The sequence below is a fragment of the Talpa europaea genome (assembly GCF_964194135.1).
Source record: "Talpa europaea genome assembly, chromosome: 14".
Lineage (NCBI taxonomy): Eukaryota > Metazoa > Chordata > Mammalia > Eulipotyphla > Talpidae > Talpa > Talpa europaea.
The window spans coordinates 47,720,735-47,737,665 of NC_140082.1; the positions used below are offsets into that span (position 1 = coordinate 47,720,735).

The 16,931-nt window shown below is 38.3% G+C and overlaps 1 protein-coding gene across 1 annotated transcript in view; it reads right to left on the reverse strand.

Annotated features, from left to right (window-relative positions):
- The window catches only part of TARBP1 (tRNA guanosine 2 -O-methyltransferase TARBP1), a gene marked incomplete at both ends in the record, with an annotated part of 63,493 nt that extends 47,208 nt beyond the window's left edge, over positions 1-16,285 (reverse strand). Inside the window, 9 exons of the mRNA XM_084253500.1 lie at positions 1,036-1,125; positions 2,521-2,617; positions 3,186-3,321; positions 5,943-6,040; positions 7,667-7,719; positions 8,718-8,866; positions 10,989-11,058; positions 13,076-13,173; positions 15,355-16,285. Of these exons, the coding sequence (XP_084109626.1) occupies positions 1,036-1,125; positions 2,521-2,617; positions 3,186-3,321; positions 5,943-6,040; positions 7,667-7,719; positions 8,718-8,866; positions 10,989-11,058; positions 13,076-13,173; positions 15,355-16,285 (1,722 nt within the window). The remainder of the gene's footprint in view (positions 1-1,035; positions 1,126-2,520; positions 2,618-3,185; positions 3,322-5,942; positions 6,041-7,666; positions 7,720-8,717; positions 8,867-10,988; positions 11,059-13,075; positions 13,174-15,354) is intronic.
- Between the last annotated feature and the right edge of the window lie 646 nt (positions 16,286-16,931).

A 16,931-nucleotide genomic window follows, 5' to 3' on the forward strand; every position in this document is an offset into this window, starting at 1 on the left:
GCCAAGTATATAAGGATAAAAGCTTAAATTAGAGCATGAGTTAAATTCAATGGTTTAAAACAAAACAAAAAGGAAGAAGCAGCAAACTACAAATGTCCCACAGAGAAGAGAGGCACCATCAGACCATAATCGAACTTGAAGGCCCTGACATGTAGGTGGGACAGTGGCAGCAAGACCAGACACTGGTCTGACACAGGAAAGAAGGCATCATAGGAGAAGCACTAACAGAGGATTTCTACTAGACCAATGGCTGGAAAAAAAAGCAGACATTTGGGATTGATAAATGAGAAGCATAAAGTTGGAAGAAATAAAAATTGCCAAAATGTCAGGTTTGGGCAACTGGGTAAATGACAGTTTCATTAACTGACAGAAAAGAGAGAAAGAAGAGGTTTCTGTTACTTACTCTCTTCGAGACTTTCATCTAGAACTGAAATCTGTCTATATTGCAAATATTTTCCAACCTCCAACTACTCCACAAGAATCTTAGTAGTTGGATAAAGAAATTGTGGAATATATACTCAACGGACTATGCTCAGCTATTAGAAAAAGGTGACACAGTGCCTTTTAGGATAAAACAGATTTATCTTGAGATGAGTGTGCTACATGAAATAAGTCAGGAAGGAAAGATGGGTACTAGATAGTTATTTGTGGAATATAAATAACCAAAAAGGCATACTGCTAAGCACAGCAAAAATAATTCTTAGACTTAGTGAAAAATATACTGTTTTTCAGAGGGCATGGAGGAAGGGACGTGGGGGAGGGAATAGGTCATATGCATGGGAGTATTGATGGAGGATAAGGGAAGCATGTGTACATGTAGCCCAAGTTATACAGATGTATAAACAACTGAAAAAATAATAAAATTTTTTTTAAAAATTCTTAATAGCACTTCACATTATGTTGACTCAGTAAATATATAATAAAAATATATATTCAAAAATATCTGTTGATAACAATCACTACATAAATGGCTTTAATGAATTAAGATAGAAACAATTTGTCATAAAGTTTTCATTACATTAACTTCATTCTTACCTCTGTCCACAATGAAGTTCCACGTGCTAAAGACTCATCTTGTCTCAGAGACATGAGAAAAGTTGAGACATCAGAAAATGACACTTTTTCCTGAGGATAGGATAGTTTTTTGAATTTATTTTTAAGTTTTAAATTGAATGAGATGACTGTAAAAGCAATCTAGTATACTATTTGAAGTAGAATATTATTGGCTAAAGTAAAAGAAAGCTATTTTTAAGAAGCAAATCTTCAACTTTTAAAATGAAGCTACTGATTACATATAAACAAAAACATTATATAAGGTGAAAGATTATTTTATAAATCTATTTTCCTTAAAATCAAAGTTGCCATCTTAGAGATAAGATGGTCATATCTAAAAAGAGACAAAATGATTCTATAAAAAATTAATTCTTAAAGTAATTCTTACTTTTCAAAGCCATAAAAATGAGCTTCTGCCTCAGGAAAACCACCTATATTTTTCCATTCCCTTAAGGTTGTATTTCTTAAATTAAGATGCCTTATTTTAAGCCAGGAGTCAGCAAACCTACTCACAACCTGTTTTCTAAAGTTTGAATACAACCAAGCCCATTTATTTATAAACTGTCCAAGGCTGCTTGTTAGTGATTGTGAAAGATCATTTGAATCACAGATCCTAAAATATATACTAATATGACCCATCACAGGAAAAGTTTGCTGACCTCTATCTACAGCAGTATTATCACTGGGGTTCTATTAAAAAACAAATAAAGATATACCTTGAATGGCAATTTACTGACAGATATGCCAGAATAGTACAGAGGAAACCTAACAAAAATTTCCAAGTCCCAGGGCAATCCCAGGGCAGTCACCTAGATGTGCTTCATTTCCCTAGCAAGACGCTATGACAACACATGTGGAATATTGAGAAGCAGAGAAACTCACTAAAGACTCAGTGACCAGTTAAGGTGGTCACACAAACACCCTCTGCATAGCAAGACCCAAATTTCTAGAATCTCAAAAGGAAAATAGGTGCTCATGCTAAACCACATTTTCTTTAAAAAACTTCAGGCACAGCTAGCCACTCTCACCACTTAGGAGAATGGGAACATTTCCAAAATCTAAGTTTCCAAACCAAGGCCTAAACTTATAAAAAGGGCTTGTTCCTAATGATAGCATCACTACCTGCTATGTTAACTAAGACAGACTTGTCATTTGTATCAATCATCTCTTTGTGGCGCAAGGGATTAAGTTTCAACACCATGAAGCTATCTGCAACCACTGCAGCATGAGTTGGATCCCCAGCCAGGAAGGTGACCCACATGGCACAGCAGACCTCTGTCTCGCCCGCTGCTCCCCTCAGCAGTGTATTTCAGTAGTTCTGCCTGTTCTGCTCCCCACTCTGTCTCTGGTGAATCCTCTCACCCACCCCACCCCCTGTAACTCTGGCCTGCATCCCAGCTCTTATATGCATAAATAAATAAATCTTTAAAAAAAATAAAGTATCATGAGAAAAAAAGATAAACTTACCACATCTACCAAATTCATAGCTGTCTGAAGCAGGTAGCACTGAGCTGCCCCTCGCAGTAGAATCTGATGTGTAGTCATAGTGCATTGAAGAACATCCCTGCATCAAAAAACAAAATGCTCACTTCCATGTCCCAGAGACAATTCTCACAACCTGTCGATATTGGTAAGTGGACGTACATGATCTATCATTTCTAATGTGGAAAGTCACTGTCAGAATTTCAAAGTTAGTATTTTCCATTAAGGCCTCTAATACTATTAGGCTCAATTTTAATATGAAACAAATCTCAAAAATAAAGACTATGAATGAATATAATTTTAAAGTAAAAATTTTACTTTCTGAAATATTTTTTATTAAATGTTACTGTTTGGTATCTCTAGTTTCCTACATATTAATGTAAAAAAGAAAGCTTAGTGGCCTTAAAGTGGTCACAATATAACAGTATTTCTTGTGGCACAAATTTAAATAAAAAATTCATAAAAGAGTACAAGTTGAACTATATGAATAATACATTTTTAATTCACTTTTTCTTATATAAAATTAAGAGCTCAAAAACACCAATGCTAATACTAACATTCACTGTAGAGTAAAGCAGAGGAGAAAACAAAATTTACTGATGGAGAGTGATAACAAATAACTGCATGTGAATATACACATAATAAATTACCTGAGAGCAAGAAGTCCTTCTAGACTCAGGGCTTTACATCTTGGGACATTTGCCAAAGCCTTAGATATAAACAAAATGGGAATAGCACACCAATGTCTACTTGTCATCTTTTGAATAAACTTTAATAGGAAACTACCTGAAAGAAAAAAAAAATTAAAGATCATTGTGGCCAATACACACATAAAAAGCTAATCAACATGATTAGCCATTAAAGAGGGAAATACAAATCAAAAACCATAATGAGATATAACTCCATACCCACCAGAATGGCTATAGTCAAAAGGACAGACAATAATAAGCATCAGCAAGGGTATCAAGAAATCAGAGTTCTGCCCTTTGCCGATAGAAATGTAAAATGATGCAGCCAGTGTGGGAAACAGCTTGAAAGCTCAACTAAAAGTTAAACATAAACCCCACAATTCCACGCCTAGGTTCAAGAGAACTGGAAGCGTATGTTCACACAAAAACTTGTATATTCATACTCAAAATAGCATTATTCGTAACAGCCAAAACTGAATACAAATTAAATGTCTACCAACTGATGATGATGAAATACAGTGGAAAATTATGCAGTCAAGAAAAATGAAATACTGATACATGTTAAAACCTAGATGAATCTTAAAAACATGCCAAGTGAAACAAGCCAGATATAAAAGGACACATAACATATGGTTTCATTTATATCTCTAGAACAGGCAAATGTAGAGAGACAGAAATAGTAGTGATTGATAGGAGTTACGGGGAAGAGAGAATAAGTAGTGGTCGTTAGTGTGCATGAAGTTTTATCTTAGAGGTAATTAAAAATATTCTGGAATTTATGGTGATGGTATAGGGTATATGGTGTGAATATACTAAAAACTATTGAACACTTTAAAAGGGTGAATTGTATGATGGGAATTATTCCTCAATAAAGCTGTTTAAAAAAGTAAATGCTGTTGGGCCTCCCCTGGTGGCGCAGCGGTTGAGCACTGGGCTGTGAAGCTGACCGCAGCCTCTGCAGCACCGGTTCGATCCCCGGCCACCAGCAAGGGTCCCACATGGTGCGACAGACCTCTCCTGCCATGCCCGCTGCTCCCTTCAGCAGTGTATTTCATCAGTCTGCCTGTTCTGTTCCCCACTCTGGCTCTGATGAATTCTCTCCCCTTCCCTTGCTTCTGACTGTACCCAGTGCTTGTATAAATAAATCTTAAAAAAAAAAAAAAGTAAATGCTGTTTCAATTTCATTCCTACTTAGTAAGTATTCTACTATACTATAAAAGTCTGATAACCATGTACTATATATTTTTTTAAAAAGTTAAGGTACATGTAAGTTTTTAACTGTTAAAAGCCATACTTGTGTTGGAGATGTTAACATTAGCTCCTTCTTACCTCATCTGGTTCTAACCATAATATTTTTCTATTTGAGATACAAAGGAATGGTGTTCTATTCTGCCTTCTCTGCTAAAGGGATTTTTTCTTAAGGGCCCCCCACCCCAAGGCATTCAGTTAGTGAAAATGTCTGCTGGGTTCTCAGTTCATCGCTGTAGGATGACCTTTAAGAAATTCTTGGATGCACCTGAAAGGATAATACATATACTTTATATCTTCAAAAACACCTAGCACAAAGACACTTAAGATATTCACTGGAAATTGACTGAAATACTGAAAAGAACTACCAACAAGGAAACTGTGAGTAAACATTTTACAAGCGTCTTTTCTGTTGGACTAATTAAGCTCCCTGTCTTTTCCCAAACACCTCACCCATAACACAAGAAGGATGGCAACAGCCAAGTTCTGTTTCACATTCACTCAACACAATTTCAAGTGTCTACTAATCCCCTGGCCCTGAACCACAAACACCAGGCACTCGGACTCTAGGGGGCGCAAACCACTTATCCTCTCACTCACAGAGTACTAATGAGGGACAGGCCAACATGGACAGCAATCCCATACTGCTTAAATTCTAAATTCTAGCAAACTAAAGAATTGTTCTAACAGTTCAGTTATCTTCCCCATTAGCTAATTTTTAAAGTAATCCAAAAAACTTTCTATAAATATAAAGCTGTGATACAGACCATCTTTTCCTTTTCTTTCCTGACTTTAACATAGGTAAGTGGCCATCGGTTATTGTCTTACCCTACCTACAGATTAAAGACAAAAGAAAAAACGTTTACTTCAAACCCACAGTCATTTTATAAGAGACAAAGTCAGAAATGAAAACGTCAGAAAGAAGAGTAACTCCTCCTGCCGCTCAGAAAACAAAATAGTACTGGTTTTGTGCTTTGCTAATCGAATTATCAGAAATAAACAATAAATCAGCAATCAGATACAAAGTGTTTCTAGGACAAAAAGTGTTATATAAAGCAAGCATATTTTTCTTTCTTCTCTTTCTACGTCACTATGTGTGAAGGGACAACTCTGCTATAATGGATAGTGTTTTCAACTTTTCCCTAAACCCAATTTATCTGTCTCTTGAGCCTATTTTACTATTTTTAAAATTGAGTAGAGGTTAGAAAATACAGCAAACTGCAGCATACATTCTAAACTTACTTCCATGCTATTCCTGCCAATACTGGTAACATTACATATACAAAGCAAAGGTGAGTAGTCAAATACAATGGACAGCTGTGTCATTCTGACAAAATATGAATATTCTGGAAAAGAGAAATTAATTTGATAATACTAACTATAATAATATTCACAGACTGGTTCTTACAATCAACATACTAAAAAAAAATTTTCCGAGTAAATTTTTTAAGCCTCTCTATTGATACGTACTCTTTATTTCTTCTGGAAGAAGAGAAATATAAGTGACTAAAAACTTCTGTAATTTTGATCCCAATGGAGAACCACTTCCTATCAGCTGACCTGGGAACCTGTAGACAAAGAGGGGGGAAAAAAAACAACATTTAAAATTTATTAACAATATGTGCACTCAAACATAGTGGACTGTGATTTAAAAAAAAAAATATTTCAACAATAAAACAGACTATCTTCTTTTTCTGAACCTGCATTTTATTTTTCAAGATAAAATAAAATAAATTTTGAGGATTCTACCAACTACAAAAACATCAGGATCTCCTAGGAAAACAGAGATGAGTTAGTAATATACTATACTCAGCGGGCATGGATTTCCTTTTTATACTTCCCCTGACACTTATATAGATAAGTCTTGTAAATACTATCAACTTTTTTTTAAATCTAAAATGATGATCTCTAAATTACATTGTTTCCAACATATAACTTCATCTTTAAATATTAAATAAAGGGATTAACATTCATAGAAAGACATATATTAGTAAAAAATTACTTCTGCAAGAGCATTCACTTATTAATAACTACTAAAGTCATTTATTTTTCTGCTACATGCTTCTACCAGGATCATTATCTGTCAACTGAACACATCAAAGTACAGGAAAACTGAAGGTATTTCATAAAAAATGTGTCAGCTATTTAGAAAGCACCAAGTAGGTTTTACTGCTCTCTGGCTGTCTAATCACTTCAGAAAACTATTCAATAGTAATGAATTATAAAACTAAAAATAAATGACAAATCAAGCAATGCTATGTTCTTTTATATTTATTAGTTAGAACTAAGTATTAATATTTCTTAGTACAGACTAAGTCAAAAAATAAAGTTTAATTGGTGATGGGAGGTTGCTTTTCAGTTTAGAGGTATGCCAACCAAAAGGTCTGCAAGTGTGATTTCAGTTAATAACAGAAAGAGAACAATTTTTGAAGATATAATTCAAGAGTGAGGCTAAGGCACAAAATTGACATATTCTCAGCTGTCAACCTTTCCATAGGGTAAAGGTGACAAATAAGTTATATATTCTGGACAATGGCAGACACTGCGATATCAGATTGGAAATGGATGTATTGTATGAATTCATGGTTTTTAATATGAATAAATGGATGGAGGACATACACTGAAAAGGATGAGTAAGTCAGCTCAGTAGACAGAGGTGAGAAATAGATGTATACGCAGACATGGAAGTCTGTCTCTTCAGACAATGAAGAAGCAAATGTGGAGAATGTGAATAAAAGTTAATGGAAATTCTTTGTATTATTCTTACAACTATCAGTAAAAATTAAATGTTTAAAGTGTTGGTTAGCAAAGTCACTATAATTTTCAAGAGGGCAGAGACATTAGGAATAAAAGAAAGTAAGCTATATAAAATAGATAGATATATGTACATATAGGTATATATCTATATAAATACACTTTCCAGAAACCCAAGAATGAAAGGCCTCAAGATAAGAAAGAAAACAAGGGAAAAAAAGAGAAAGAAGGATCAGCCGATAGAATGAATAGAAAAAAAGGCAAGAAGAATAACAATATACATAAGAAACGACAAGATAAGAAAAGCTGATTGTCTACTAAGCAACATATATTACACACCAAATACATTAAACAATTTGGTCACATTTCATAGATATATTAAATATCTATATCAAATACATATAACTACATTGCTACTAAATAGCATAATACTTGTTTACCTGCTATATAGAGAGCTTTCTGAAAGTGCATCCATTAATGGTCCAATAATAAACTAAAAAAAATAAAACAAAAAAAATGTAATTGACGTTAAGTTGTATCTGCAATTTTGGAAAATCAACTCGCTCCAACTGAACATCCAACACAGGACTGCAGAAGAGCTGTTGTAAGTAAAGCTGATCTCTTATACTGAAGGTTAATTTAGAGATAACATAGAACCACCAGAATTTTCCCACCTGAAAAAAACTTAAGGGATACTAGAAGAGAGTTCATATAGGTTGAAAAAAAAAGGAATCCAAAAGGAACACATGGTCAAAAATAAAGACAATTACAAAAGAAAAAAGATAGTTAAGAGAAAATTTCAGGCTCTGTGCCTGGAAAATAAGTGGGAGAGGAATTGTATCTTCAAAAGTATTACCAGCTTTAGTCAAAAAAGCAAATTACAGGAAGGATAGGAGATTGTAGTAAAAATTATGCATAACAAAACACTACAGTGTAGTGTCAGACAATAAAGTTTACTTAGGTTACCCCTACAGGAGAGGAAAATGACTATTTTACTTAAGTAAATGGTCATGTGACTCATTTGGTACTATTACATAAAACTTGAAATCACAGTTATAATTCTCAGTGATTTCTGAAAAATCAAAGTAGACGCTAATAAATACAGCTCAAAAAGCAATCTTTACTTAATAGAGTAGATAACAATAATTCATTACTATACAGAGTGATTCAAACTCAGTAATTTAAAACAGTGGAAACAGCTTCATTAGCAAGTTTCCATAACCACAGTTTCATACTCTTGACTATATTGCTTAGAATACTGATACCAAATGACATTATCATGTAGGCAACTTGTTGGCATACCAGATTACAGTAAGCTTTTCCAGACATGACACATAGATTTAGAGAAAGAGGAATTGTGTGCAAATCTATAATATTATTTGGTATTCCAAGTCCTAGTTTATCTTTTTGAAGGTGACGTATACAACAAATGCCTTTACAGCTCATCTTTTGAGAAAGGGAGCAAGGGAAAGGAGACCTCCTTAACCTTACCTCAGAAAACTCTGATGAAAATGGAAGAACCTTTACTTCATACAGCTCCAAAAAATGGATTACACCTTCTTTGGTCAGGATTTTATTTTCACTTTCAAACATTCTTTTATAAATACACATATGCCAGGATGGGTGAAACAGCCAACATCCTGTGGAAATAAACATTTAATGTTGGTATGTGAGTCTCACATTATGTTGTTCCATGTAGACTAACTGCACACCTATATAAACTAAACACTTATACAAGAAAAACATTAATCACATACGAGGGTATCTAATTACTGAATAACAAGAATCACTATGATATTCCATATTCAGAGAGCTTCATTTAGCCAATGCCATAGCTGCTATAGTGTACAAAATTAAATATTTACTCCATGCACATGGTCTGGAACTTTATATTTGGCGATGATTTCAACAATTCTTCTCTCACTCTATTTCACTTCATTTTTTACAGAGAAATCTGAAACTGTCACTCCTCTGCTTAAAACTCATAGCTATGGGTTCTCATAGCTCTTAAAAAATATCTGAAGAAGGCATGAATTGGCTCTGACAACTCCTCCAACCCTGCCTCATGCCCCACACCCACTGCACAGCACCGCATTGTCCTCTGGTCCTCTATTCACCGAGTCTCCCCATTACAGACTTTTACACACAGTATAAAAGCTGTCTCCCCAGCCCTGAGCTTCGATGTCATTCCTAAGGCAGGCCTTTCCTGACTACCCTTGAAGGTACCATCCCACCTACGTACACTCCATTCCACCCCTTTGTTCCCTTCGTAAAACTTAAAAACAAAACGGCTTTTTCATAAAAAAACACACAAATATCAAGTGAAAAATAATACATTTATCCACTGTGTTTAACATGTATTGGATACTAAGTAAATACCAATTAAGTAAATATATCAGTGAGAAAACCAAAAAAAAGGGGAAAATATGTACCTACGAGAGTTTTTAACTCTTTTGAATTATCCTTTAATTTTATCAGAAAAAAAAAAAAACAGCATTTTTATTTGCATGGCATTCTATAAATAAATTGGTCCATTATTTGTAATTTATGCCAACATGCTTATTCAAATCTTCAGCAATGGTAATTTTTCAAAATCTGTCACTGTTATTTTCATTTGGTTTGCCAAGAGCTGTGGGCAAAAGTGGTGATAAGAGAATCATTTTAATAGCAAAAGCATGAGTGAAGTCACAACAGGATTCAATTACATTCTTGCCCCAGGTGGGACTATAGATTCTCATGGTCTGTGAAAAATCCCACTGTATTAGAAAACAACTACAGCAATCAGCTGAATAAAGCTCTACTCCTAAGGGGTCAAACTATTAAAGTTGTAATTATCTAGAGTAGGCACTAAAACCCATTTACCTAGGTTAATTCTCATGTGTAAACATGAAAATGTAGCATTTTATCTTTTTTATGAATACAAAACACTGTTAGCCTATGGCTAGTGTGTGTTCACTTATCAAAACTTAATTTCATAATGTTAGAAAGGTCCAGTTTCATTTTATTTCTCCTAAAAAGTTCTCAGACCACAGAACTGATGAAGGGCTTAAAAATCTATATTTAAAATTTTCTTGGAATTTTCTCTTCCTGCAAAGTCTAAGACACAGAACAATAATGAAACCTTCCCAAAGTAACAAACAACAAAACAGATATAGAGAAGAACAGAAAGCAGTTAAAATACTTATTCACATCAAAGAGTTATTATTTAAAATGTTAAATATCGAATATACCATCATTAAAGACAAACAAAGAGCCCTTACCTTTCAAGAATATATACAAAAATAATTATAGGTGAAATGCTGTCTGTCTAGGGAATTGCTACAAAATCACTACATAATCAAAAGCAGTGAGGATGAGGCCGCAATATATAAAAGGAATAGGCTGGCCACGAGCTGATTGAGCACTGCTGAGGTTGTATGATGTGGTCAAACTCTCTCCTACAAATGTTTAAAATTCTCCATAATCAGAAAATTAGAAAATTAACATACCTCCTACAGAAAACTTTGCAGTCATTTGAAAGTATGTCCTCAAAGACTACTTAAAGTTACACAAGTAAATGCATTTGGATAGATGAGAAAACATATGAACAATCAATCCAGGAGTGCAGTATCTGGAATATTAATAGCTGCTCACTTGATGGCAGCATATCCCTATTTTCTTCTTTATATCTTAATAGTTTTTCCAATTTCTCCACGATAAACAAGTTAGCTGTAAATTGGGGGAACTATAAATGACATAAAAAAAGACAAAAGTAATCATTACCATTTTCTTCTGACACGGCATATTCAAATAGATTGTTTAGCTTTGGTAAAACTGGCTTTATAACATGTATCTGAAAACAAGAGCAGAAAACCAAATGAAATGAATTCACTTTTAGACATGTAAGAAAATTTTCATCAATTTATGTAATAATAGCCATTCTGGTTTTTCGCCCATGTAAAAATTGTGGAGAAGGTGACTGATTCTTTATTTTAATCATACAAATCCACATATGTAAGACTGAGTTTGCCAAAGCAAATTAATATAACCTAGAATACTCACAGTAATGTTATATAGTGAATATGACAAATTATGTCATGCAAGCCTCAACTCTCCTGGGAAATAGGCAGGGCTAATAATACCAACGAATACATTTCAAAGAGGGAAAAAATACTGAAATACTTTCTCTAATGACTCAAGTTGTTCAAGGCTATACATTCAGAAGTAAAGCCAGTTCAGAGTTCAATGTTCTTCATACTACCTAGATTATACTGGAGATATTTCTGCAACAGAATCTAATTTATATATCCTTCAAAGTAAAGCTAAATCAGTTTCTGACTAAATAGTAGGGGTCTTATGGATCTGGTTAAGAAAAACCATGAAAGTTTATTTCAATTTAATAATGCTTTCTCTTTATTCCTCATTTAAATCTATATATGCTTAGTATATATGAGAAATTATTTCAGTCCACAAACATTGCTTGGTGCATATTTGAACTGACACCTCATAAAGACTCCACTCATAAAACCCTCTCAAGATGGCCAGCACATGGGTACTCTACAGCTTAAGACTAGGAGCCCCTATACCAGGGACTCTCCAAGTGTGGTCCCCAGAACGGCAGAATAAGCATCACCTGGGGACTTGTAAAATATTCAAATTTTCGGGCCCCATCCCAGGTCTACTACATTCAGAAACTCTGGGGACTTGACCCAGCAATATATTCTTTAAATAAGTGCTCTGGGTGATTCTAAGAAACATTAAATTTTGAGAATTACTGCACTAGACTAAGTAATCTTAGGAGAGTCCTGTCAACTTAAACATTTCAAGACTCCATGAAAACTAATTCCAAGTGAACTGAAAATGGTATTTCAAGTTTCTATTCTCAGAACCATGTCTGCACAGATGTAAATGAAAAAAAGAAAGCCTACAAAATTAAAGGGCAATTATTTACTTAACCACATCCTCAGAATTTCTTTCAGTAAAATTTTCCAAGGGGTGTATTTATTCAAAACAAGGCTAAACTTTTAGAAGTACATTATTTAAAACATGAAGAAATTAAAAACTAATACTTTGGAAGTAAATGTCAAGGAAGTAAGTCTAAATTATTTTAATGATAGTTAAAGTCAACTGGAAGTTGAATTTAAAGCTGGAATTTTAATGATTAATGCAAAGCACTCCTTACTTCCAAAAGTGTAACTGGAATGAGAGTTTCTGGGAGTAAGAGGGGTGGAGAGTGAGAGGGTGACTTGCAGGCAGAGACATAACAACTTGCTTTCATCAATGGTACGATTTCAAGAGCATGCCACTTTAACAAAAGTTTAACTGAGCACCTAGTTTCCAGCTCTGAGGAAACTGTCCCAAATGTTACAGGAACTCCAAGGAAATAAAAGTAATGTCCATCTTCAAAACATTTAGGAAATCTGAGATGACCTAGTGTCACGACCCTTAGAGAGGGGAATAGAGGTTCAGCGGTCACCGGAAATCAGATCTCAAATTCGTGGTGTGGTTTCCTTCCCCTTTTTCTGGACAGAGTTTTTTACATTCAATCTTAAATTGCATTTAATCCAGAAAACAAAGTATCCTTGAATAGCATGGTTTTCAACTCCCCAGGTCCACTTACATGTGGACTTTTTTTCTAACTGGAGGTTTGCATTGAGATTCAACCAACTTCAATGTTCGTGACTCTGCTATGTGGAACCACAATAACAAGATCCAATTTTCGACCCAGTTGGAATGGGTTGAATGTCATGGATGGGTTGAATGTTATCATACTATACTCAAGTTGGCCATTTTGAATTGCTTTTACAGAATGTTTGGTAAAAATGAGGACTGCATCTATGCAGGATTGGTTAAAGTATGAAAAAACTTACCTGATTTCCTTCTAGAGTTTCCATAATTAAAATATAATTTTCCCAAAACTTTAGCAGCTCATCTTTTTTCTTCTCAGACCACCAAAACAGACTTGGGCCTGAAATGATTTTAAAAAGACAATTAGTTCCTCCTTTTGAAATGTCTTAAGTTTCTCTAGGTATAAATGTTTACCCTGGTCTTTACTGAAAAAGAGTAACCCCACTGCTAACAGACAAAACAGAAAACAAAATCAAAATTAGAGATGGTCCAGGTAAAAGACCATGTACACACCAATGAGTAGTATATTAAAGGATCTAGTGGAAAAGGTAAACAACTTGCATGAAGAGAAGGGGATTTTTGGGAAATGGAAACTATTAAAAAAAATTTAAGCAGAGAAGGATAGAAATAAAAACATACCAAATATAAAGGATCCATTGATGGAATTATCAGACACAAAAGGTCATAATTTTTTTTAACCTCAGTAAACTATTGGTAAATGAACTACACAGTGAGTAAACCAAAAAAGAAGACAAAAACTCCAGGAAAGGGTTCCAACACAGTACTCAGGCAAAGGGAATCCCTAGGATAATGGTTAAGGCACAGCCAAGATATGTCAGCAGTGCACCAAGCTAAGCATTTGGGAGGTCTCTAGAAGAGACTGTAAGAAATTGTAAGATATCTTATGATCTGATTTTGTACAGGAAAGATTTAAACAACTCAAATTTCTAGAAATTTGAGATTGAATTAGTGAAAAGTAAAGAGAACTGAGTAACTGTTAAAATAATTCTAGGAAAATTTGCAGGAAGGAAAAAAATCATATTTACTACACTGTCACCAGTAAATAGTTCTCACTCATAATTTTATAAACACTGAATTCACATTTAACCAAAGTTATAACATGGATTTCATGATGCAACTAAAGTATTTTAAGACATAGGGATAAGTTAGCCAATGATCAGTTAAGAAGTAAAAGTGGCTGCTTTTGGAAATGGGAGGAAATGAGAGAAAGGGTCAAGCAGGGAAAACTTGCTTATCTTTAAAAGTGCAGAATGACTGACTCTAAAATAAGTGTTTAACTGTATTAATTTTTTTGGACATTTTCCAATGAAAAGTCTCACTGGACGATGACCCATTAGTGAACTGTTAAAATATGTACTATCTAAAAGTTTAAATTTAGGGCCTTCCTGGTGGCGCAAGTGGTTAAGCACCACACTATGAAGCAATCCACAGCCTCTGCAGCACGAGTTCGATCCCCAGCCAGCCAGGGAGCAATCCACATGGCGAAGCAGACCTCTCCTGTCTGGCCTGCTGCTCCCCTCAGCAGTGTATTTCAGTGGATCTGCCTGTTCTGCTCCCCACTCTGTCTTTGGTGAATCCTCTCCCCCCCCACCCCCACATCTCTAGCCTGCACCCCAGCTCTTGTATGCAAAAATAAATCTTTTAAAAAATAATAAAAAAATAAAAGTTTAAATTTAAATGAAAATCTAACCAACTCACAACTTCAGCTAACCAAAAATACTTTACTAATAATAAATGAACAGGCAGCCACAGTTAAAAAGTTCTCTATCTCTTGTCACAATTTTGAATGAATCTATTTTGGACTTTGATAACTCAAAAACGAATTTAAGATGACTTAAGTATACTTTCACACATTTCAGTGAACAAACCCATCAATAACAACATACCAAATTGAAGTGAATTCTTATTTCACTTCCCCTTGTTCTGTAATAAAGCCTACTTTATGCAGTCAGAATATAAAAATAAAGGTAAGGAATTTAGAATCTGACTTATTTCCACCAATGCAAAAATACCTTCAAAATGTCGACTTAAGGACCATACGTTTAACAAGTATTAACCCCCAGTGCTGGGAGGACCCCCAAGGGAAAATTCAAAAGCATGTGAAGGTTTCCATGACAGAATTCGAGTAACCAAGACTCAGCTGATGGCTCACCGCTCAATATTTTTTTCTTTCAATTTGAAGAAAGCTAACCCTTCTTTACTACTAAGACAGAGCTACCACTATGCATTGCCCATCTGTTAACTGCATGAGCCCAGGCATGTTCTAGATGAATTTACACCCTGCTGTGGGTCAGAAAGGTTGGGGTCTGCAGTGATTTGTGTCACTAACACCTCCAGATGAGGTTCCCAGAGTGATCGGGTTTTAACAGGGTCCGTGGGAATAACGAAATTCCGCATAGAGGTGAGAGCAGACCTCCAAGGGCTGGTGTTTGGAAGCTGGCGAGGCCTCCCTCCCAGAAAGTCAAGTCGAGTTGGGGCTGGGGAGCAAAGACGCCCGTACCGTTTCCTTCCTGGGGGCCGCAGGTGCAGTCGGCCCCCAGCTCGGCGGACACCTCCACGGCCCTCTGCAGCAGGTAGCGCGCGCGCTTCCGCGTCAGCGCGTCCTGGGCCTGGGCCAGCCCCGCCTGCACGGTCCTCCAGAACCTCCAGCAGCGCCGCGCGTCGGGGCCCGCCTCGCGCGCGCCGGGGGCGCAGTCCACGCCGGGCTCGGGCAGCAGCATCTCGGCCAGCGTGCTCAGGACCTGCAGCTTCGGGCCGACGCGGCCCGGCCCCGCGGCCGGCTCGGGCGCCACCAGCCCGCCCCACACGGCCCGCAGCGCCGCCCCGCTGCACTGGCCCAGCGCGGGCAGCAGGCGCCCGGCCACCAGCGCGGCCGCCTCCTCGGCGGGCCCGGCCTCAGGTCCGCCCAGTGCCAGGGCGAGGGCGACCTGCGCCACCCGCTCCAGCAGCGGCCCGTCCTCGCGGGGCCGCAGGCAGGGTCCGACGGCCGCCAGCACCTCCACGGCCGCCTCGGCGCCCGCCGCCCGCGCGGGGGCCCCGTCGAGGCCCGGCGCCGGCCAGCCGGCGAGCAGGTCGCGCAGCGCCTCCTCCGCGAGGGCGGCCGCCAGCGGCGGGCCCCCGGCGAGGCGGGCGCACGAGCGCAGGGCGGCGCCCGCGGCCCTCAGCACGCGCCGGCCGGAGTCCACAGCGCCCGCCGGGCGGCCCCGCAGGCCCCGCAGCAGCGGCACCAGGTACCCGGCAGCGACCTCGCGCGCCGCCTCCGAGAGCGCGCCCGCGCCACCGCCGCGCGCCGCCTCGTCTTCGAGCCGCTGCAGAAGGAAGCGCAGGGTCTCCACGCGCTCCACCGACGCCTCCCCGCGGCACAGCGTCCCCAGCAGGAGCCTGGGATCCCGGAGCTGCGAGAGCAGCGCTTCGGCGAGCACCCACTCCATTTGCGCGCGCGCGCCGCCGGCACCCGGGCGCGCAGGGAAGCGCCGGCCGGGGCGTGTGCGTGCGCGTGCCCGGCTGGGTGGGCGCGCGCCCGCACGGAGGGGTCGAGGAGCCGGAGCCGTCATCTGGCCCAGCTCAGAGAGCCTCTGTTTGGCTGCCTCAGCGCTGCCTGGGTGCTGACCCCTCTTGCCCCTGTCCTTATGTTGTAGAGCAACCCCGATACAAAACGGGGTGCCTGACTGTGGGTCCTCACCCGCGCGCTTAAAAGGACTTATCAATGCTCTACTGCAGGCACACGCGAAAGGTTAATAAAAGGTTTATTTACAAGGGAAGGGGAAATGAGGAAATGTACAGCTCTGGGAGAAAAGTGGGAGATAAAGTTTTAAATGAGTCCTACCGGATCCGCTGATCAGGAATCCCAAAATGGCACTCTGAGAGCTGGCTGCGAGCCAGGAGCCGTGTAGCAGGGAGGTGAGCGATAGCGAGCCCCCCCCAAGGCCCATGTGTTTGGTTTTTATATCCAACCTGGCTGCCCAACTCAACCCTCAGGTCCCAACCACCCTCCCTTTGGTGGTGACGGGATTTGTTTTTCCCAATGTCTTGATGGCTTTAGTCTGGAGTGGGGGTGGGGTCCACAAAGCCTGTATG